Below are 23,262 nucleotides of genomic sequence, written 5' to 3'. Positions count from 1 at the left end.
TACCAGATGGTGAGAGGCCATTGCTGAGGGGCTCGGCGGGGCTACGCGGCGCCGGGGGTAGTAAGATAAAAGAGTGGGGTAAGGGGGAGTTCAACCTTACAATGGGGCATCTACAGACCAAGAAAGAAATGGTGGTGGCCGATATTGAAGATGACGCATTGCTGGGTTGTGACGTTTTAGCAGGAAGTAAAGATGGACCGGCAGACATACTCCTTAGTAAAAATGTTATAGTAATGGGTGGGAAAGAGATTCCTTGTTTGCCAAAACTAAGCCGCAAAGGTACAAGAAAGGTGACGGTAGCTGATGATGTTACAGTGCCGGCAAAAGCAGAGGCCCTGGTAGATGTCTACATTGAAAGAGTTGAGGAAGACGACGCGGACCAAGAAGCAAATTACTTAGTGGAAGCAACTGATGCATTTAAAGGAAAATATCAGCTAGCTATGGCAGCTACACTTGTTAACATCAACAGAACTACTACAAACAAAGTGAGAGTCCTGAACCCGCACCCGACAGAAATGCGTTTGAGACAAAATGCTGTAGTAGGCACTGCTGAAAGGATCGAAGCTGTCACTCGTGTCATTACTGAAAAGGAACACAAAGAAGAAGAAGAAAATATATGCCGGGTAAGAAGGGTCCAGACAGACATCGGGGAAAGCATAAAACCTGAGATACCATTCGGAATGGCGGAGGAGCACGCAGTGCCTGAACACCTAAAAGTCTTGTACAAGAAGTCAACAGAAGATAAATCAGAGCATGAAAAGAAAGTCATTGCAGGACTCCTTCTAAAATATGGTGATGTGTTTTCAAAACATGAATGGGATCTTGGAATTACAAACCTTGCAGAACACCCAATCAACACAGGGGATGCAACTCCCATCAAACAAAGGCCTAGACGTGTGCCACTTGCATATGCAGAAGAAGAGAAAAGGGCCATAGAAGATCTATTACAAAAAGGCGTCATCAGAAAGAGTACTTCTCCTTGAGCTTCACCAGTTGTTTTAGTTCGGAAGAAGTCAGGTGCGATTCGACCATGCATCGATTACAGGCGTGTCAATGCGCTTGTTAAACCAGATGGCTTCCCTTTGCCAAGAGTGCAGGACTGTTTGGATGCTGTAGCCGGATCCACACTTTACAGTAGCTTCGACCTAACGAGCGGATACTTCCAAATACCGTTAAAATCTGAAGATATTCCCAAGAGTGCTTTCTGCAGCAAATATGGTCACTATGAGATGACAAGGATGCCGTTCGGTTTAAATAATGCTGCAGGAACATTTCAAAGAACGATGGAGCTAGCCCTTCAAGGCCTGCAATGGGAAACATGCCTTGTCTATATAGACGATATTATCGTGTTTGGATGTAACCTTGAGGAGCATATGGTCCGTGTAGCCCAAGTCCTGGACAGAATGCGGGAGGCCGGCCTTAAGCTAAAACCTGAAAAGTGTTCCCTGTTACAGGCTAAAGTTGTCTTTTTAGGCCACGTTGTTTCCGGTGAAGGAATCCGCCCTGATCCGAATAATGTGTCAAAAATTGTCAATTGGCCACGACCGCAGAATGCACGACAAGTTAAACAGTTCGTCGCCACAGGGTCCTTTTACCGTCGTTTTATCAGAAATTTTGCAAAAATCGCTAAACCTTTGACAGAACTGACCAAGAAGGGTAAAGATTTTGTATGGGATGCTAATTGTGAGGAAGCCTTTCAGAAACTGAAGGACAGTCTCATAAGTCCAGAAGTAATGGATATCCCTAAATGTTGGCGGAGAATTTCAGCTTGATGTAGACGCGTCGGGTTTGGGTATTGGCGCGGTCCTTAGCCAAATGCAAGGCGAACGCGAACGTGTTATTGCCTATGCAGTAGGGGACTGAACAAGGCTGAGCGGAATTACTGTGTGACTGAGAAGGAACTGCTAGCAGTTGTCTATTTCACTCAGTACTTCCGTCAGTATTTGTTAGGCCGGAGGTTTAAGATCCATACAGACCACCAGGCTCTTGTCTGGTTGTTTAAGTTAAAAGAACCTAGCGGAAAAATCGCGCGCTGGATCGAAATTTTGGCGGACTATGATTTTGCGATAGAGTACCGTCCAGGTAAAAAACAAGGTCACTGCGATGCCCTATCCAGATGCGCAACTCCCCATGACTGCACTTGTGCTGAAGTCGATATGTTTGAACCATTGAAATGTGGACCTTGTCGCAAGTGCCAGAGAAGAGCAGATATCATGGACCTTGACCTTCGAGCGAAGCTTAAAGACCGTGACACTAGTGCAGAAGACAAGCCTGAAGGCACTTCTAATGTAGTAAAGACAGTGATGGCAAATGACACTCAGAAGCCGAGCACATCAGATGGTTCAACAGGAAGCAGAAGCAAACCGGAGAGCGTCGAATGTTGGTTGAATGGTTACACGACTGAGATGGTAAGTCGCCTGCAGCAAGACGATCCAGATATAGGTTTCTTGTTAGATGCCATCAAAGACCATGCGAGGCCATCTGTTACAGATATGTCAGGACGGAGTCCAACAGCAAGACACTATTGGGTTATTTGGGGCGCTCTACTGGATCACCAAGGAATGCTGTGCAAAAGGTTCAAAAGGGACAACAACACCGGTGAGTTTACACAGATAGTAGTACCACAAAGTCTCAGAAGAGAGGTCATGAAGCAGTCGCATAGTTCATTATTGGCCGGACATTTTGGAGTCAAAAGAACAAAGGCACGGATAGTCCAAGGTTTCTACTGGTACAACATGGCAGAAGATGTAAGGCTATTCATACAGAACTGTGATATCTGCGAAAGTGACAAACGGTTACCAAAGACGCCAAAAGCACCTATGACGCCCATCATCACCGGAGCTCCATGGGACGTGCTAGCGATTGATTTCACAGGACCTTTTCCATTAACACCAAGGGGAAACCGGTACATCATGGTTCTTACTGATCTTTTCTCCAAGTACACAGAAGTAATAGCAGTACCTAATCAGACAGCCGAGGAATGTGCATCCAGAATTTTAAATGACTTCATTTCCAGGTGGGGTACTCCTACTGCGATCCTGACTGACCAAGGTGCGTCTTTCGAAAGTCGACTCTTTAAAGACCTTTGTGCCATGTTGGAGGTGAAGAAGACTCGGACAAGTGCCAGACATCCTCAGTCGAATGGTCAAGCCGAAGCCATGAACAAAACATTAATCAAGATGGTACGGGCATACCTGGTCGGAGAGCAAGATGAGTGGGACCAGAATCTTGGTTGCCTGGCTGGGGCCTACAGATCTACGCCAAATGAATCGACAAGACTAACCCCAAACTTACTGGCAATTGGAAGAGAGTGCGCCTGCCAGCTGACCTTATTTTCGGTCATAAAGATGTGAATGCTGAAGAGACACCGTCATATGCCTATTACGTTGAAGACTTGAAGGACAATCTCCATAGGGCACATGAAGTGGCTCGAAGGTACCTTAAAAACAACGCTAAAAGAAGCAAACAACTGTATGATGCCAGACAAAGTTTTCATCGATATGAGGTGGAAATGCCGTATGGTGCTTGAACGAGTCTAGGAAAGTTGGTGTGATGCCCAAACTGCAGAAAGCCTTTGAAGGCCCGTACCTAGTCAAGAAGAAGCAGTCCGACCTGTCATTTGTGATTCAGATGGATAGGCAGGGCCGTGAAAGATTATTTCACCACAACAAATTAAAGCCTTATAGAGGGGAAAATCTACCAAAGTGGATCATTTCATTGGCTAAAAATTAAGAAGACAGAATTAGTGAAAACAAATGAATTCAGTGTGTCTATTATGTCAAAAGTGATCTTTAAAATATTTTCCCTGTGTGTGTAGAATATTGATGTACAGCGCATTCATCTGTGAAATACGTGCATTAAAGATATTTTATCATGAGTGAATATGTGTATGTCATTAAAATGTTTAATAAACATGTGAAATAAGATTTGTGTATTTTTTAAATTTAATTAGAGGAATGATTGTTGCTGTGAAACATTTTACCTTGATATGTTGGTTTAACCGTAATATGTTTAGCAAGCATATCGGAATTCTAGGAAGGCACAAGATACTCAAAATTTAACCTGTGAATAGTGAAAGTGTTTAAAGTTTCTTCCCGGAATAAAGTTATAAAATGAGATTATTAAATCACTGTGTTTGAAATTACGCTGCAGCTAGTGCTTAAAGAAAGGGTACCTAATGAAAGTTTATGCAGTCTGATTAGCATGCTAAAGCAGTGTTGTGTGAAAAAGCTTCAATGAGGAATTCATTCAGACACCTGTATCAATCAAAAGTGCATGTCTTAATTTAACATTAACAATTTAGCCCGTGCTTTGGCATTGAATTAAAGGCTGGCATACTTTTAAATATTTCAGGCTTCTGGTAGTAAGGGGAAAGCTGCCTATCGTGGGAGACAGTACCAATGCAGAAGATGTCTGAAGGTCGATAGGAGAGGCCGTACAGTAGCACACATTCTGAAGCATCACGTGCCATTTGATCAGGTGCCATATTCCTGCTCCCTTTGTAGCTTTCGGTGCTTAGACAAGGACACACTGGTCAACCACATTTCACAGTACAAGCGGCACAAGGAGGAAGTAGCGAAGGCCGGTGGCAAGGTGGACCATTCCAGGGTGCTGAATCGGTCAAGCAACCCCAAATATGTTGGAGACGAGGACATGATCCTGCTCACTCATGAGGACCACGGCAGGAAGTGCACCAGACAAGAGGATCCGCTGGATGACAGAGACAGCATTTTCGAGGAAGACGAGGACGACTTCGATGCCCTGTCCTTACCAGGTTGGGCCAAGGGCAGTCCCTTTGAAATGCCGTACCAGGCCCCTTCCCTGACAATGCCTGCGGCTCCGGTGAACAGTACCATTCAGTTCCCGGTATACAATGGACTCCAGCAGGTGCTGAATTCTGCTCCTCCTAGGACCACCTCCTTGATGACCATGCCAGCTGCTGCAGTGAGTAGTGCCCCAAGTTTCCAGTTGCCAGTATACGGTGGACCCCAGCAGGTGCTTACAACTCCTCCTAAGACCACCGCCACGTTCACCATGCCAGTTGCTACTGGGAGTAGCAACACTAGCAGTTATTTCCCAGTGTTTGGTGGGGCCCAACAGGTGCTGACCACGCCTCCGTTACCTGCCAGCGTTACTAGGAGTTCCTCTTGGACTGTGGTGACCACAGCAACAGTGACCACCGTTAACTCGACCTTGAACTCAAACATGCCAGAGCCTGAGCATCACTTTCCTGGAGTCACTCAAACCACTAGTCAGACTATGCCAACGACTTTGTGCCTCCAGGACTTATACCAGTCGAGCGAACCAAGTAACTCTACACTTGGTCAGTTCAGGGGAGGCAGTAACAACAGTACCAGCAGGAAGGGTGAGCAGACTCCCCTGATGGATGAGCCGGTGAGAGATAATTCGTCGTACGAGGACATTCTTCCTGCACTGATGCGAGTGGCTTCAGAAACAGACCCTTTAATGATAGAGATAGAGAGCAATCGTAAATCGGAGAAAAGAGGAAATGATGATGAAGAAAGTAGCAATAAGAAGGCAAAGGGGGATGATCCAACCCCTTCTTACTGCCCACCTGTGGATCTGTCACCTATTGTGAACGCCATAGAGTCAGCAGCAAAGAGCATTGTTGATGCTATCGATAGAGGGAGTAGAGCTCTTAGATGCACTGATCAGACTCTGGTAAAGGCGGTGGCTAGCTTGGAACGCATTGAGAGGGTGCTGGAGAAGAGACGGGAACCGGAGAAGTCACCGAGCAGGGATGTCAGACGCGACCGTAACAGCAAGGAGGCCGATAAGGAGAACACTAAACCATCTGTGAAGAGTACAGTAACCAAAGTTAACTCTAACAGGAAATATTAAAACTGTACAAAATACGTTATTATTCGATCGCGACTGAATATCATTATTTACCAAACAATGATAATGATAAAACATTTTAAAATTTAAACTTAGACTTGTATTGAACTGAAACTAATCTCCATAAATAGTCGCCGCATATGCTAAGAAACACTTTTAGTGTGTTGTAACTGAAACTACAATGGACCAGTGAAGACAATTTATTTATAAATAAACTTGACGATTGATAGCGGAAATGAATTTACGCGAGTTTAACTATAGAAACTGAATAACTTTAAGAAACTTAATCATCAGTACTGTATGTGCGCGCAATTCATACGAATGAAATAAACAGTTAAGACTATGTCACTGATTTGATAGTGAAAATTTATACTTAAATCATTGAAGCCGTTTGAATAGTTGACATTTGGAGGTGACTGTTAAAGCGTAGATGTCTTAATAGGGCGTAGCCCAGACAGTTAGTTGTTTTAGTGCTGATCAGTTAAATGTTTAAGGAATTTATCTAAAGTCTTTGGACTCTAAACTGTTTAACAGTACTTTATATTTGTGCTTTTGTGAAAATCTTTAAACTCAGATACTTAATTCGCTAGTCTACATTGAGATTATTCAATTATTTATGTAAAGTAAGGCAATCGGAGTTTTGCCTTTAAAAGAGGGGGGTAATGTAATGCCCCGGATAATGAGAACTTACCACATACTTTGTTCATCTCAGGTGCTAAATCTAGTCATTTTTCCTTGTTTTTCATCTTTAGCTGCAAGTAACGCAACACAGAATTGTACACATATGTGTTGATCTAGATAAAATGACCGATCAAACACATATTATACAGTCCTATGTCCGTTTTAATCTAGATTCTAATCCAAGTTTGTGAAGTTTGTTTACTTTCTGGACTGGATTCGTTTCTACATTTATCTGCATTTTACATCGTTTTTCCTGTATGTGAATCACTGTAGCAGCTGCACAATCACTCCATGTTATTTAAATGTTTGTTTAAGACAACTGTCATCCTTTTATTCAATCCTATTTTGTGTAAATCAGCTTTATTTTCCTGAGAATTCACTGTAATTGCCACATTTTTCTGACAGGAAGTGTATTGGTTACGCTGCATTGTGGGATTGTTTACTTCCGTTACTAAGCAGCAAACATAATCGTTGTCATCTTTAAAGATGTATAAAGCTAATAAAAACCTCAGATTTAACCCCCTGGTACATAATTTTACTGTAAATCACTCTTTTATTGTATAAAGTATCCATTTTGAAGCATTTGACAGAATTCTCCATTAATTTAGGCTTGTGACCAATTATTTTTGGTCACTTGGTCACTGTGACCAAATATGTTTGGTCACTTGGTTACTGTGACCAATTGTTTTTGGTCACTGACCATTTTTATTTGGTAAATTTACCGTGTGACCAACTTTGACCAATTTTTCTTGGTCAATTTTCCTGCCTACTATAAAAGGGCCAGATTTGTGACCATCTGGGTCATTCCAGTTCTGAACAATAAGCTTAAGGGCAGTTTTTGCTAGTCCTGAGAATTTTACCAATCTTTATCTTAGATTCAAATACAATAGTCTCAGCATGAATTATATTGGTGTAAGCACATTTTAACATAAAGCTGAAGTAATTTTGATATACATTTAGAGGATTTGAAGGGAACATTTATTTTTATATTACTTTTCAAGTGGTTTTAATGCAAAACAGCCTTATTGAAATGAACGTTACTGAGTACACGTGTACTCATCTTTTGAAGTTATGGAAAGCCTATACAGTCTTAATAATGAATATTTGTACTGATGTTTTACAAGTCCTCATTGCTGAATGGTGAATTATTTAGGCCTTTTGAGATATATTAAGTGATGAATAGAGTTTAATGCTCAAGCTAATACTGCATTTAATTAAGTTATGGAAAGCTAACACTGTCTTCTACATATATACTGTGTGACATTATAAACACTGCGTGGTATCTTGTGAATTGCTGAGTTCCTTTGAAATTTAATGTGATTCGTGTAACATTTTAGTCGTTGATACTTTGTGTTTGAATTATTTGTGTAACTTACAAGAAAATACACAAATTAAACTTCATAAACTGTTAGTACAGAGTTCCTAGTCTTTGACCTAATACATTCGAAGAAGCTTTCTCATGTCGATCGGCCAAGTCCTCCTGAAAGTATTTAGCTCCTAACCGAAGGCTACATCCAGACAGAATATCTACCCTAGTGCGTAACAATATTTAATTGCAACTATTTCAACACATCCTTCAGTCATCTACTGAGAAAAAATCGCGACAACCTAATCAAAATAATTAAGTAATTATACTACCATTTCAAGAGCAAGATTACAATACGCTGTTTCAAATACGAATTCTCTACTTACATCTGCAAACCCTCTCTAATGACATGTTACAGTTGGCTGAGAAGTGGCTTGAAGGTATATCATTCATAAAAATAGTGCAGAAAGACGTGTTGAATGTGTAGTGCTGTCTACACAAAAGATCTCGCGATAATTGTTTCCATGTATATATTGTATGAACATCGCTGAATTTTGTATATATAATTATAAATTACAAGTGCCCTTAAAGTATCTTCGTAGAAAAATCACTAGTATAGAACCTTAGATCTTCTTGTACTTTTCTATTTCATGTTTAAAACTTCTTAAAATTGTTGATCTTATATTTTCATTGCTTAGTTAGATCGAATCTGAATATATCAACCATTTACATACTATTTTAATAAATTGTAATAATAATGTATTGAAGCCATAGCAGTTGAATTTTTAACAAACGACTTAAGGGCCCATATTCATAAAATGTCTTTGTTCAAATCTTAATTCATTTTATTTTACAATTTACCCAGCAAACAAAAGACGTTTTATTGACGTTGTACCGATGTTGGACCCCGACGTTGGATCAACGTTGGATTTGAAAGTTTTTAGACGCCATAATAAGACGTCGATACAACGTCGAGAATCCAACCAATATCCAACCATGATGCAACCTTAACCCAACCACAATCAAATATGTTTATGACTGCATTCTACCCACCCTTAATTAATTATTTTGGGCATTTAATTTCTGCCGTTTAAATATTATCAACACAACCATATGTATTTTGTAATCTTTATTTCATATTGTGGCAACATAAATATTAAAGATCAAAAGATAAAGTGTAGTCAGTTACGCATGCCTCTTCAATACAGTTAAAACATTCACCTGAAAGGTATAAAAAATATGAAGTTTTCATGTCCACTAAATCCAAATAAAAAAAACGAAAACGACTGCTAGAATTAATATCACTTCATGCAAAATCAATATATAAAATATGCAAGATTCAGATATCTTCCCTGACCTCGCAAAAAAGTTTAAAAGTTTAAAAACTTTGTAAAATGCAGTTCTAAAAAAATCAAATGTTTTTTTTTTAAACAAAAGAAAAAAAAACGCATTAAAATAAGCAAAAGATTAAAAATATTTCACTTACGTTGCAGATCCCTTTGTATAAAGTGTTTGCAAACTGGCTCTATCAAACCGGGAAATTGTGTGACTAATAGACAACATGTGTAGAGAAGACCCCGGGTTATAAAATTTTACGAGTCTAATAATTTATACATGTTCAACGTATATTGATTTCCTGTACAAAATTTAATAATAATAATAATAACAAGGCAGTCTGAAGGACAGCTAAATCCCCCGCCACTGCTATGGATAGTGAAAGGATAAACCTTTGATTTTAGCTGTGACCTTGACCTTGAACTGACATGGCTGACTCATGAATTCTGCACAACGTCTTGATGAGGTGATCATTTGACCCAAGTTTCATGAAAATCCTTCAAGGGGTTTAGGAGATACAGAGCTGAAACCTTTGACCTTCAGTTGTGACCTTGACCTTGAGTTGACATGGCTGACTCATGAGTTCTTGATGAGGTGATCCTTTGACCCAAGTTTGATGAAAATCCTTCAAGGGGTTTAGGAGATACAGAGTGGACACAAAATGGAAGGCTCAAACCTTCGACCCTTAGTTGTGACCTTGACCTTGAGCTGGCATGGTTGACTCATAATTTCTGCACATCGTTTTGATGAGGTAATCATTTTACCCAAGTTTTATAAAATTCCTTTAAGGGGTTTAGCGGACACGAAATGGAAGGCTCAAACCTTTGACCTTCAGTTGTGACCTTGACCTTGAGCCGACATGGCTGACTTATAAGTTCTGCACATCGCCTTGATGAGGTGATCGTTTGACCCAAGTTTGATGAAAATCCTTCAAGGAGTTTAGGAGATATAGAGCGGACACAAAATGGAAGGCTCAAACATTTGACCCTAAGTTGTGACCTTGACCTTGAGCCGACAAGGCTGACTCATGGGTTCTGCACATCGTCTTGATGAGGTGATCATTTTACCCAAGTTTTATGAAATTCCTTCAAGGGGTTTATGAGATATAGAGCGGACACAAAATGGAAGGCTCAAACCTTTGACCTTGAGTTGTGACCTTGACCTTGAGCCGACAAGGCTGACTCATGGGTTCTGCACATCGTCTTGATGAGGTGATCATTTTACCCAAGTTTTATGAAATTCCTTCAAGGGGTTTATGAGATATAGAGCGGACACAAAATGGCAGGCTCAAACCTTTGACCTCGAGTTGTGACCTTGACCTTGAACTGACAAGGCTGACTCATGGGTTCTGCACATCGTCTTGATGAGGTGATCATTTGACCCAAGTTTCATGAAAATCCTTCAAGGGGTTTAGGAGATATGGACCGGACACGATTTTGTTACGAACGGAAGGACAGACGGAAGGACGGACGGACGGAAGGACGGAAGGACGGACGCAGACCATTCCTATAATCCCTCCGCCACGGCGGGGGATTAATAATAATAATATTTTAATTTTGGAAGTAGACATTATTTAATATGACTATACGTATATGTAACAGTTATGATTTTTACTATCCAAATGAAATATTATTTATCAGTTTCATGCGCATTTTCAAAGCTTTGTGAGAACGAGCAACACTATATTAATAATTCTACACCAAATAGTTGTTTAACAAAAAACAACATTGCATTCTCTTTTAGTCCGACCAGAATCCAACGTCATATAGACATCTTAATCTAACGTCTACTAGACGTCGTGAATATGACGTTGAACAGACGTTGTATTTAGATCGCCGACGTCGCGACCAGAATCCAATGTTGTTTCGACGTCAGGTGATTGCTGGGTACACACCAACTTCTATGAAATGAGGGGAGTTGTACATTCCTTTACCATTTACGAACAGCTCAATCAGACCTAATTTGCTGTCAATTTGCTTTCTAACGGATCTCTGTATATTCTATTGAATGTATTTTCTGTTAAAACATTATCATTAAAACATATTATTAACATGGATGATCGATAAACATAGATTCCATCTTACAGTTAAATGAAGATTTGGGCTTAATAATTCATATAATACATATGAATGGGCTTACAATAATAATAGAAAATTATTAGAAACTTTTAAATTCCGATCCTAGTGATTTTTCTACTAAGACGCTTTTATAAAATGGCCCAATGTGTGTAATTTTTAGCGGAAAGATCACTTTAAATACGACTAAACTTTGAACAAGAACGTAACTTTTCTGTTACCTGTTAGTTATTTTCAGTGTCTTTAACTCGCCTTCGCACATTTGGCAAAACAAGTCAATAATTTGACAGAAGTATGCACTAGCAGTTTCCGAAGATTTATTTTACTAATTTATATCTAATAATGCACTTACATTTTCGCTCGAAATTTTCGTACGAAGACCTAAATGGAATAATTATCTTCACTTTCCTGTCTGTGACAATAAAGTCCTTAACAGAGGAGTTGTCATGATGAACCTGTTGTCTGTTTTGCAAGTCATCTTCCCTTTAGCAGACAAAGAAATTAGCAAAATACAGGCACTGTAACTAAAAATACAAACTTCAAGTAGGCACTATCTATTCTATATGTATATGTATAGCTAACTGCATCAAAGTATGTAGACTGAAAAATATTTCAGATATCATTTTCGGAAAAAGAGTTATTTGAGCTGAAAAAAATGATCCCTGGTAAAATATTTGAATAAACTGGAGACAACTCCGCTATGGCTTTTGTGGTGTAACAGGGTTTAAAGGGTTCACGCTACTAAATTTCAGCAACAACAACAACTATTGTTCACTATAATAACTACTATTTAATATTGTACTAAGGTCTTAGTTAATAATACATGAATGTCATTCTTCACAATTCTCTAACATAATCTCTATTATTTCAATAATGTCTAATTTTAACAATAATATTTCATCATTAATTGCCTCGATCCTAAACTAACTTATATCGTATGGAGTATGAGCATACGTAACAACATTCGGACGAGCAAGTTTGATATTGAAGTTCTACCTAGAAATTAGCGGTATTTAAGGAAAACTTCATAGGAGTGACTAAATTGTTTTTTCTCAAAAAGGGGCACGCAAATTGACCATAATAATAAAAACATGTCATTATTTCATTTAGTCATCTGTCAAAGCAATTAGTTAGTAACAAAACAACAATCATAACGCGGCCAATAACGCGGCCAGAGGGTAACTAACCTGGGCGAGATATCATGACCTGTCACTTTCCACATATGACCAAGCGCTGAAGTTATTTTAAGTAGCATTCCGAAATTCTTTTGTGTGTGACTTATAACTGACCGAAAAACAAGATGAATAATGCTTATCTAATAAGTATAATGAATTTCTAAAGTCATTATACGACACTCGCCTCTTTCTTGTGAGTTTTATACACACACACACACACATACACACACACACACAATGTAAATGCTTTTATATGCTTAATACATTCTAGAAACGCAAAGATATATATATTAACTTGGAATCCATAGAAGCTGTAATTACGAGAAAAGAAGTGAACCGTTATTTCTCAAAGTTAACAAATCATATATATATATATATATATATATATATATATATATATATATATATATATATATATATATATATATATATATAGTTGGTAAATACTAAAATCATTCCTAAAATAATGTCTCGTGAAATTAGTAATTAACACTAAAATAGGTACTTTGCATAAAATTCAAGTGATTGTAGTTTGCTTCACAGTTCAAATTTTTTACTATGATACTACTTGAGGTCTTTGCAGTAATAATATTAGAAAGATAGAATCACGAAATACAATGTCATGAACTTAGTTAGAAAAATATTAGATATCTCACATAAGTAAAAACACTGGACAAGACTTACTTTTGATATTGTTCCTCTTCCATGCTCTCAGACATATCTTTTTCTTGAAAATAACACAAAAGTAATTATGTAAGCATCTTTACTTTTTGAAGAAGTCGATTGTATAGAAAATGTTATCAAAAAAGTATATGACGGATATATAACAAGAGCCCATAGGGCCTTATCTCGTATTTTGTAACTTAAATGCATGTGCCCTGAGACCAAAGCTGGAGCAAAGTGTTTTATGACAAAAACCTGATACCAACACCCCCTCCCACCCCGGGTTCCCACATCTTAATACCACAAAAAGGGCTAACGTGGATGCAATGTTTAATTCGTTTTGCTTGACCAGTTTTGTCCAGATGTGGTTAAAATCCTTCTAAAAATCTCGAGAGAGTCATTTAAAGGGAACTTTTATTATCTATTAAATTCCTCACCAAGTACTCCACAAAGTAGTTCAGATTCTTTATTTGTAAACGTTTGGGTCCCGAAACTACAGTATACTTTAGCTTAAATTAGGCCGATTTTCACTAAGCAGAAGACCCCTCCCACGCTGGCGCTATTATTTATTAAGAGGATACATTCAACTGATTTTGTCTGATCTATTAGTTTTGGAGAAAAAGTCATTTGTAAAAGAATGACTAAAAATGAACGCCATTAGGAACTACAAGAGCTTCAAATAAATTGCCATGTATGCAATATATTTGGATGACTAGAATTATGCCATCTCTTTCATTCAAGTTAGAACATCTACTACAGGCATACTCACTAAGGTTGTTCATAATTTCTTCCAGGCTTTCTTTTGTTATCTCTACCGTGATGATAAAACGACAATGATACTCTTCTTCTAAAGCTGAGCACAATTCTTTGAGTGTTTCCTTGAATGAATCGCTTTCAAAATACTTCAGTAGTTCCAGTAATCCACGACAAGTCTTACATCTTATTGTCAGCCTGATGCAATGCGTTTCTACATCAGAAATAGCAACACCGTCGAAGTGTTCGACCTCCTGTAAGATTTTCTGAACAGCTGCTACAACTTTTGAAGTCAGTTCTTTATCCCCACTTTCTTTTAAAGCAGCTTTGAAAACTCTTTTAGTAGTTTCTTCTACAAGACGTGTTAGACGATCATCGCTGCTTTTTAGAGATATCGTTGCTCCAATCACTGCAAAATATAAATTTCTCGGTCTTTTGTATTTTGCAATCCTATTAGGTTTGATATGTTTCTGCATAAAATAATCTTGTCCCATGTATTTAATGTTATCTACGTCATACTATGGTGATACTGGATTTTATACAATTCAAACGCATTTTTATGTGGTACGTGAAAAGACACTATTGTACTCGTATAAAAAATTTCTCAACGGCTATTTCCTTATATCGATAAAAGTTTCAGATTCATATTAATAGTGTTTTTGATGCACTCTAGACCTGACGTCATTAAACGATCGAGTAATTCAATTTTAACATTTAATTAAATAATGTCATCTTCATTACCAAAGTAAAACAAATATTAGCAATACATATATCGGCCATCTCAATGCAATTTGAGCACAATGTATTGCTCTCATTTACATGGCATGATCTAAATGATCATTTAGATTTTACAAATAATTACATTTAAGTGAGTTATTCGTGTTTAACATATCAACAGTATTTCCTTTGCTCACTTAATTTCCCCATGTTACACAATTATGGACTTTCTCAAAACGTTCAAAATCACTCCACAGTATACACTTGAAAAGTAATTGTGGACTGGCAAACCTTCAACTATGGGGGCTGATTTATGGCATAATCTGAATGCTCCCTTGAAATTTACAAATAAATACATTTAAGTGAGTTTGGTAGTCTTTAGCAAGTCAACAGTACTTTCTTTGCTGGCTTAAATTCCTCATGTTAGCCAATAATGGACTATCTAAAAACGTTCAAAAGTAATTCCACATCATACACTTAATGAAATAAAATGTGGACGGGCAAGACTTTAACTTTGGTGGGTGATTCATGTTATTTCGTTCTGTCGCAGCAACAAAGGTCGTAATGGCGCACTGCCGAACGTCGCCCCGGCCAAACACCGTTATGACGCCATGACAAACATCATCCCGCCGAACGTCGCCCCGCCGAACCTAGAGATCTTATGTTTGCTCGCAAGAATCCGTATCGTGTGTTAAAACGTGTTTTTTTCCTGTTGTATCTTTTTCTCTGTCGGTTGGGTACATTGGTAGCAATATCCCTATCTGTGGTACTATCTATTTTGTTACTTTTATTTTCAGTGTGATCTTCCGACTTTCAAAGACATGGTCTATGTGATGTTAAAAGTAGAATGCTTGCTAAGCGGTATTTATTTTATGCTAACTAATGAAATACTGTATTCTATCAGTTAAATATTTTCATATTTCATCACTCACACTGAAAATATGAAATCTATATTTTCACACTGTGAGAGATATAGCTCCGCCCCCTCATTACATTGTGTATGAATTTTAAATTATTTGCTTAAAACAGGTTGAAAATTGTAGCCGCACTTTGTTCTTTATAGTATATTTCTCTGTTATGTCTTTTAAAATAACAATTTATGTGTTTTCTAACTTTAATTTAGTATCTGATAACTGATCTATACAAAAGATGAATAACGAATGACGTTGACGACGTCACCATGTAACGACGTCATAAGAATCAATAAGAGTGATAAATGACAACATCACATTTCTCCCCATGTTTTAAAAAGCTTATGTTTATAATGGTATGGAATGAAAATGTTGATATTTATTGTTGAGGTTCATTAAAATCTATAATGTAATCTCTAAATCTGTCTGGTAGTCTTCTGTCTCTTCTGGGCTGAATTCTTCTTTCAACCACATTTTGTTCTACAATATTATTGTTTGTTTCTGGTGCATTAGCTGACTCTATGATAGCCTGATCTGGTATTGCCCTAATAACTCTTCCCCTCCAATCATTCATATTTGGATTGGCTGTATCGTGTGGTATCTGTTTAAACTTTGACGCATCTCTGTAAACACCTCTGCCATCCGTGTGTCTTCGGGCACCTATTGCTGAACCATTTACCTGAAATATAATATAATAAGTGTCTTCATATGGCGGAGTCCATTTGTTTCTTTTATCTTGCCTGAGCAAGACTTTATCTCCAATTTTGAAGTCGTGACTTTTACATTTTGGGTGTCTTAAATCATTTCTCCACTTTTGTTTATAACATTCGTCATTTATTTTGATATTCCTTTCCATTTTTCTCTGGTTTAAAATTGGTCCTTGTGGGTGTTTGTAATCTATTTTAGTTCTGACAGTTCTCTTCAAAAGAGCTTCATAAGGAGAATAACCAGTTGCAGGATGGGGAGTCGATCTATATCCCATCAGCATCTCTTGTATTGCTGTTTGACTTGATTTACCTTGAGTGTGCGCAATTTGTTCAGTTTTGTTCAGAATTTTCATAAAATTTTCAGCTTCCCCATTGGCTCTTGGGTGTTCAGGCGTAATTCTATCATGCTTGAATCCCATTGTCTCAGCAAATTTCCATTGAATTAAAAGGTGGTCCGTTATAAGATTCAATCCTCTCTGGTATTCCATAGGATGCAAACATTCTGTTAAGTCTTTCAATAACAACCTTAGCTGATGTTGATGTTGTGTGCTCTACCACTGGGAATCGGCTTCTTTTATCAATTACCACCAGGTTATAGTGTCCATCAGGATAAGGTCCGCCAAAATCTACTGAAACTGTGTGCCATTCCGTCTCTGGTATTTCAGATGGTATAACTGGCTTTTGTTTGTGCTCTTTTGTTGTGATTTGGCATTCATAACATCTCTTAATGGCATCTTAAACCATTCCATTTAGTAACGGAAACCAATATTTTGCTCTCAGCATCTGTTTTGTTTTTGTCATACCAAAATGGCCCATACTATGTGCTGCTTTTATGACTGCTGATTGTAACTTTTCTGGAATGACTATTTGTTGTGATCTGAACAAAAGGTCATGTGCAGTGTATAGATCATGTCTGATCAAAAAGAATGGTTTCAAATCTGGTCTTTTCTTGTGTTTCTCCCAATCGTTTAGTCTCATTCCTGATAAAACATCTTGTAAAAGGATATCCTCTGATGTAGCCTTTCGTATTCTATCTAGCGCAATACCGTGTTCATTTTCAACAATTAATTTGACCACTGCTTCTGTATCGTCTGTCTCTGTTTCAGGCAAAGGATGTCTTGATAAATAATCCATGGGATCAGCTGCATCTTTTCCTGGCTCATATATCAGTTCATAATCCACGTCTTGCATGTCCATTACCCATTTTTCAATTCTAGGTGGTAATTTTGTAGAAGTTTTATTAAACATAGGTATTAGTGGTTTGTGTGATGAAATTATTTTGAACTTTAGTGCTCCCAATAAATAAATTCGAAACATATTCTTTGCCCATTTGACTGCAAGCGCTTCTCTGTGTCTGTCAGGGATCGACTAATGTAATGTACTGGTTGAATGCCTTTTGTAGTTTTCTGAAATAGCCCTGCTGATAATCCCTCATAAAAACTTGCTTCGACCCTTACAATGATCTCTTTTCTTGGATCAAAAAATGCCATGGTTTTGTCATCAGTAATAGAAGATTTTAACTTCTCGAAAGCAACATTTTCATCTACTCCCCAACTGAATAGAATGTTTTGTTTCGTGAGTTTTCGCAATGGAGCAGTTATAACCGCATAATTTGGTATGAACTTTAACAAAAATCCAATCATGCCTAGAAAACTTCTCACTTCTTCCTTTGAATTTGGTGGTTTTGCTTCTTTTACAGCTTTGACTTTCCCTTCTGTAGGTTTCAATCAATCTTTAGTGAATTTATATCCATAAAATTCTAGCTCCATAACTCCGAATTGACATTTTTCCTTATTGAAAGTGACTCCAAATCGCCTTGCACGTTCTAACACTGTTTCTAAAGTTTTATTGTGATCATCTAAAGTTTTTCCTCCAATCAGAATGTCATCTCGTTGGTTGAGGCAGTTTGGTATATCTCCAAATATCCTGTACATAGCTTCATCAAACAGGTCTTGTGATGATTTTGCCCCAAATATAAGTCTCTTAGGTCTCATATTCCCCCATGGTGTACTGAAAGTTGCAAATTTCCTCGAGTCTGGATGTAGTACAAGTTGATGGTAACCTTGTTTTAAGTCCATTTTTGAAAATACTGTGCAATCATGAAATTTGTACGTAAAGTCTTCTACTACTGGGCTCTGTAAAATTCTGCTTCTTTCCATGAACTTGTTTGGTACTCTCAGGTCAACCATTGCTCTTATCATATGTGGCTCCAATTTCATTTTGTCTATCTCAATATATCTCGGCTTTGGTTGTACCACTAGCGGCGAGCACCACGTCATAGCTTCTCCATCCTTTACTCGCTCAAAAATGTCCTGTTCGATGCATTCATCTATCCATTTCTTTAAAGGGTCTTGCAAATAATATGGTACTGGTCTTGGTTTCTGAGCTACAGGTGTTGCATCTGGTTTCATAGAAAATTGAACCAAAACCTCCTCACCCGTTTGTTTGTCTTGAATTTTTCCTACTCCTTTGAAAACATCCTCATATTTTGTCATAATTTGATCAATGTATTTTGCATTTTGTGCATTAAGAACAGATTTGATATGTACTGGGTCTGGTATTCTAAATTCATTTTGTTTCTTCAGAGAACCATCAGGTTGTATCATAAGCATTCCTAAATCAATCTATGTTTGTCGACCGAATAAAGGAGCGGAGTTTATTTTTCCTCCATTAACAACAAATTTTGTTTCTGTCCTTCTCGTCTGATTCCTGGCTATTGCTTTAAACTCTCCTATTACATCGAGTCTATTTTGAAGAGTATTGAGTTTTGTCATACTATTGACCAGAGATATTGGTATCGACGATTTCTTCTGAAATGTTTTGAACTGAAATTCATCCATCACATTGACATCTGCACCACTATCGGGTTCGACAAATACGTACACATCATTCACAACAATTGGAACTGTTTTCTCAAAATCACTTACCCTGTTTATCTGTGCGCTGCTTATTTGTAATTCCTGAAGATGTCGAATAGAGTCATCTATGAAAGTGTCATCTTCCTGCTCATACTTTTTGCACTAATTTAGAACTTTCTTTCATTTTTCTAAATGCTTTGAATTCGCTTTAGCAATTTTTACAATTTTGCATTTTTGGAGAAATGATTTTTATATCATATTAATAAACAGTTTTCACAACCAATGTTAACTACGTTACTACATGTACAATTACATATAAACCATGACTGTTCTATATCAGGTAGAAGGCCTTTGTACAGTTTGTGTTACAGACGAAAATTGTTCCATAAACAGAATAGATACAGCGTTGATTTGTTGTAGTCTTCATCTGTGCATCAAAGTCCGAATGACTGCAGCTGAACGAAAATTCATATACGCAAGGGACACACAATACGGTTTCGGTGCATTGAATCCAGTAAGTATATGAAAAAAGCATACGTTGTCTAAATCTTTTTACCCGCATTGTTGGGCAAATATATCCCCAAAACAAATTATGTGTTTCTGATTCTGTAGTTAAGATCATATTTAAGTATGATTTGCGCTATATATTTAACCGCGATAAGAGAATAATTAATTAGCAATAGTAAATATTCGCAAATGTGAGGTGACAAACTAGAAGTGTCGAGTGTGCATTGTATATTATGATATATAAAATTTCTGAAATACCTTGGAATGTTGAAAACTCTTTATCTCCCAAATACATCCTGCGCAATACTTCCTTGACATCCATTTGCACATCTAGAAATAAAAAACTACTACTACATTTTCGGAACTATTCTTCTATGTATAACAGTCCAGTTACATTTCCGTTGCTCTGAACAATAAACAGCGATGGCATTCTAATTTCATGAAAGATATTGACCCTACAAAGTTGAATCATTAACAAGGTCATGCAGTCTATTGGTTTTGTTAATTTTTTAATAAATCATGCCATCGTGTATGAAACTTGCGTCTTGTGTGGCATTAAAAAGTAACAGCGTGCGACTTTGGATCAGCAATGCAAATAAGATGGATGGAATGTACGAGATAAATCGTGAGTTTTACAATTTATATTAGGTGTAAAGTTAGAAAACACGTGATTGCATATGGTCTCAAACACTATGCCAATGTACTGTCATTTACAAATGAAACTAAGAAAATACTTAGTTTACCATTACTACAAAAAGTATCAGGAACGTTAATCTTTAATTATTGTACAATTTTATTGTAATGAACTGAATTATTTTGTTTTATAATGTGTAATTACTTAATCAGCTTAATGTTCCTATTCCGTATATATACTTTAAACTGTAAAAAATGCCATTTTTCGGCTGTGACATTAACAGTTAGAATAACTGCATGTACTACTGATTTAGTTATAATTACCGCTTATCTGGTATTTAACATCTGCTATATTTTTCGTAATTTTCCAAAGCGCCTTTGAAATGTGCTCGTCATATCTGCTGAATTCCTTAACTCTTTCTATAGCAGCATGTATATCAATTGGTCCTGTGTCGAACTGTTTTATGAAGTTTTGACATTTATCTTGAATGAAGCGGCCCAGACCATCACTTAGTTTAAGCAAAGTAGCGGCAAGCTTTTTCCTGCTGTCATCATACTCATTTTCATCCATAGACAAGGAGAAAGTGTGAGCTAAATTATTTCTTGTTTTCCTAATATTTTCTATCTCTTGGCATTCGTCTTTCATCAGACTTCCTCCGAATAGCTGCAAGATGATTAACGCTAACAGGGATATGTCCCATGTTGTTTCGTCTGGAATTCCGGTTTGTGGGTAAACTTTCAAAAATGATTCGCTGAATGTCCGTTGTTTTATTCGACTTTTATATCCGATTAAAAGTTCCTCCAAAGTCTTACCCGAATTCTTAATTTCTCGTTTTAGAATTTCTTGTAACACAAGGGTTCCTCCCTCACCGAGCAAGAGAATATATCGCAGGTGCCTTTCATGTCTAATGGTTGCCATTTTCACGTTTTTATATTATCTAAAATAAGTGCCAGGAATCACATGACTTTGAACGACGGTGTGCACAGATAAAATGGTCGACATTTCTCTTGCTGCCGTAGGAAAATCACAGTATCAAATGTTGAAATACTTTGTTTTAGATATTGTTACATAGCCTATCATATGATATTTTCTGAGAACACTCCGGGTAATTGAATGCGTTTATCATTTTGAAAAAGGCGGTTCCCATGAACCTACAGTATTTATGCCAGAAGAAAAAGCATTTACGACAAGAAATGGCAGTTTAAAGGCACTGATATCTGACTCAAGATACACTTCAGTAAGAACATTTGTTTATATGCATAGAACATTACTGTATGAGGAGACTAAAGAAATTAATAAAATGGCGACAAACATGTATTTGTTTTCAATACCAGCTTACAAGTACACAAGGTATGCACCTAGCTTAATATTTAAGTGTTATATGTAATGACATATATACATAGGTACACCGAAACGAAACAATGCAGTCTCAATCAACCTTAGATGGTGTTAATTATACTTCAAATATCTCGTTTATTGATTTATGTCCGCTCAAAATTGTTTATCAGTATATGCCATAGCCATTACAAGTTCGTACATTGCGGCCATGTTTTTTAATAAATCTAAATGATTTGAACACCCTTGATAATGGGCCACACAAGGTCTATTTAGGTGTAATTATCTTAAATTCAGGCCAACGGTTTCATGCAAGAAGATTATTTAAGTTTCTACCATATACATATAGGGATAAGTGACCATGGTTTTCGACAAATCAAAATAATATGAACAACAATGGTAGTGGGTTATATAAGGACCATAATAAGATTGGTTTATTTTTCTATTTTTAGCTCTGGCGGCCCCTATATACAACCATTCAGAAAAGTTAAAACACTTTCGGAAGAACAACATCAACGCCAAGTATCATCAACATCAACTAAACGTTTTCAAAGGAGATGCCGTTTGAAGAAAGGTGCGGGTGGACGGATGAGTGACGGTGAGTGATCACAATGCTTTGTTCTAAGCTGAGCTAAAACTGGACTACGAAACCAGGCATTTAGTTACTCATAATTCTTTTGTTGATATAACATTTAATTACAAACATTGTTTCTTTAAACCGTAATTCGATAAAGTTGATGTTTTATAATGTATTTTGGATACTTAAAACAGAAAACCTCTTCAAATAAAGTCAAAGTTTATCTCCGGGACGTGTCTTATGGCAAATATAAAAGGGAATTAGCTTTAACCTGTTTTAGCAAATAAAAAGAGGAACATATAGAATTTTTAAACCAATAAACTGACAAGTACTTTCTGACTTGCGGCCATTTGTAATTTTACATGGAACGTGATAATTTCCTGTATTTGATCAAGATATTAATAATTGCTATTTTCAATTTAAAGATCCTACTTAATCCCTGTTCACATCAGCCGTGCAATTTTTGTTGTACGATTCCGCAGACCCGGGTGGCGTTGACAAATTCGCGATAAGTCCGGGCAGGTCAACATCGGTCGTAGACACTGCAAGGCAGCAGTAAGATGCTCGTACAGCTGCCAAACCAAAACAAAAATGTGATTTAACACCGATGTCTGTTCCATGGACAGATTCCAGAATTTGTATCTAATGCTAAAGACAAGTAACTGGTATTCCCATGGGAACAAATGATGCACCCGTTGACGCAGATTTGTCTTTATATTGTTATGAAAGATTTCATATTGAGTCTTTCTCAAGATACAAAGGCAGACATTATTACTGCATTTCATAATACATCATGCTTTCTGGATTATATACTTAATATGGATAATCCGTTTTTTTATCAGTAAGTGGAAAATAATTATCCCAGGGAGTTGCAGTTAAATAAAACTAACAACTCGGATAATACTGCTTCATTTCTAGATTTACATCTCTCTATTTACGGCAATTTTATACATACCAAAATTTATGACCAGAGGGATGATTTTAATTTCAGTATTGTAAATTTCCCCCGTTTGGATGGGGATGTACCCCAGGCTACATCTTATGGGGTATATAGTTCTCAGTTAATTCGGTTTGCAAGAGCGTGTGGTCATGTTAAGGATTTCAATTAATGTAACTTATATATTACAAATAAGCATCTTCAACAGGGCTACCGTTTTTATAAATTACGT

The 23,262-nt window shown here is 37.3% G+C and overlaps 2 protein-coding genes across 2 annotated transcripts in view; both read right to left on the bottom strand.

Moving 5' to 3' along the window:
* The window catches only part of LOC128553201 (uncharacterized), a 34,155-nt gene extending 19,814 nt beyond the window's left edge, over positions 1-14,341 (bottom strand). The window contains exons 1-3 of the mRNA XM_053534321.1: positions 13,864-14,341; positions 13,116-13,158; positions 11,609-11,739 (exon numbers count right to left, since the gene is read on the bottom strand). Coding sequence (XP_053390296.1) covers positions 11,609-11,739; positions 13,116-13,158; positions 13,864-14,341 — 652 coding nt within the window. The remainder of the gene's footprint in view (positions 1-11,608; positions 11,740-13,115; positions 13,159-13,863) is intronic.
* A 1,333-nt stretch (positions 14,342-15,674) lies between these two features.
* Positions 15,675-21,455, bottom strand: LOC128553200 (uncharacterized). The gene is made up of 3 exons (XM_053534320.1): positions 20,505-21,455; positions 19,806-19,877; positions 15,675-16,154 (listed from the first exon to the last, which is right to left on the bottom strand). The coding sequence occupies exons 1-3, from the start codon at positions 21,097-21,099 to the stop codon at positions 16,081-16,083; spliced, it is 741 nt and encodes a 246-aa protein (XP_053390295.1). The 5' UTR covers positions 21,100-21,455; the 3' UTR covers positions 15,675-16,080.
* Positions 21,456-23,262: the final 1,807 nt, after the last annotated feature.

The sequence above is a fragment of the Mercenaria mercenaria genome, unplaced genomic scaffold, assembly GCF_021730395.1.
Source record: "Mercenaria mercenaria strain notata unplaced genomic scaffold, MADL_Memer_1 contig_3583, whole genome shotgun sequence".
Taxonomy (NCBI): domain Eukaryota; kingdom Metazoa; phylum Mollusca; class Bivalvia; order Venerida; family Veneridae; genus Mercenaria; species Mercenaria mercenaria.
Note: the sequence above shows the minus strand (reverse complement) of the source record. Positions and strands in the feature narration are given on the sequence as shown.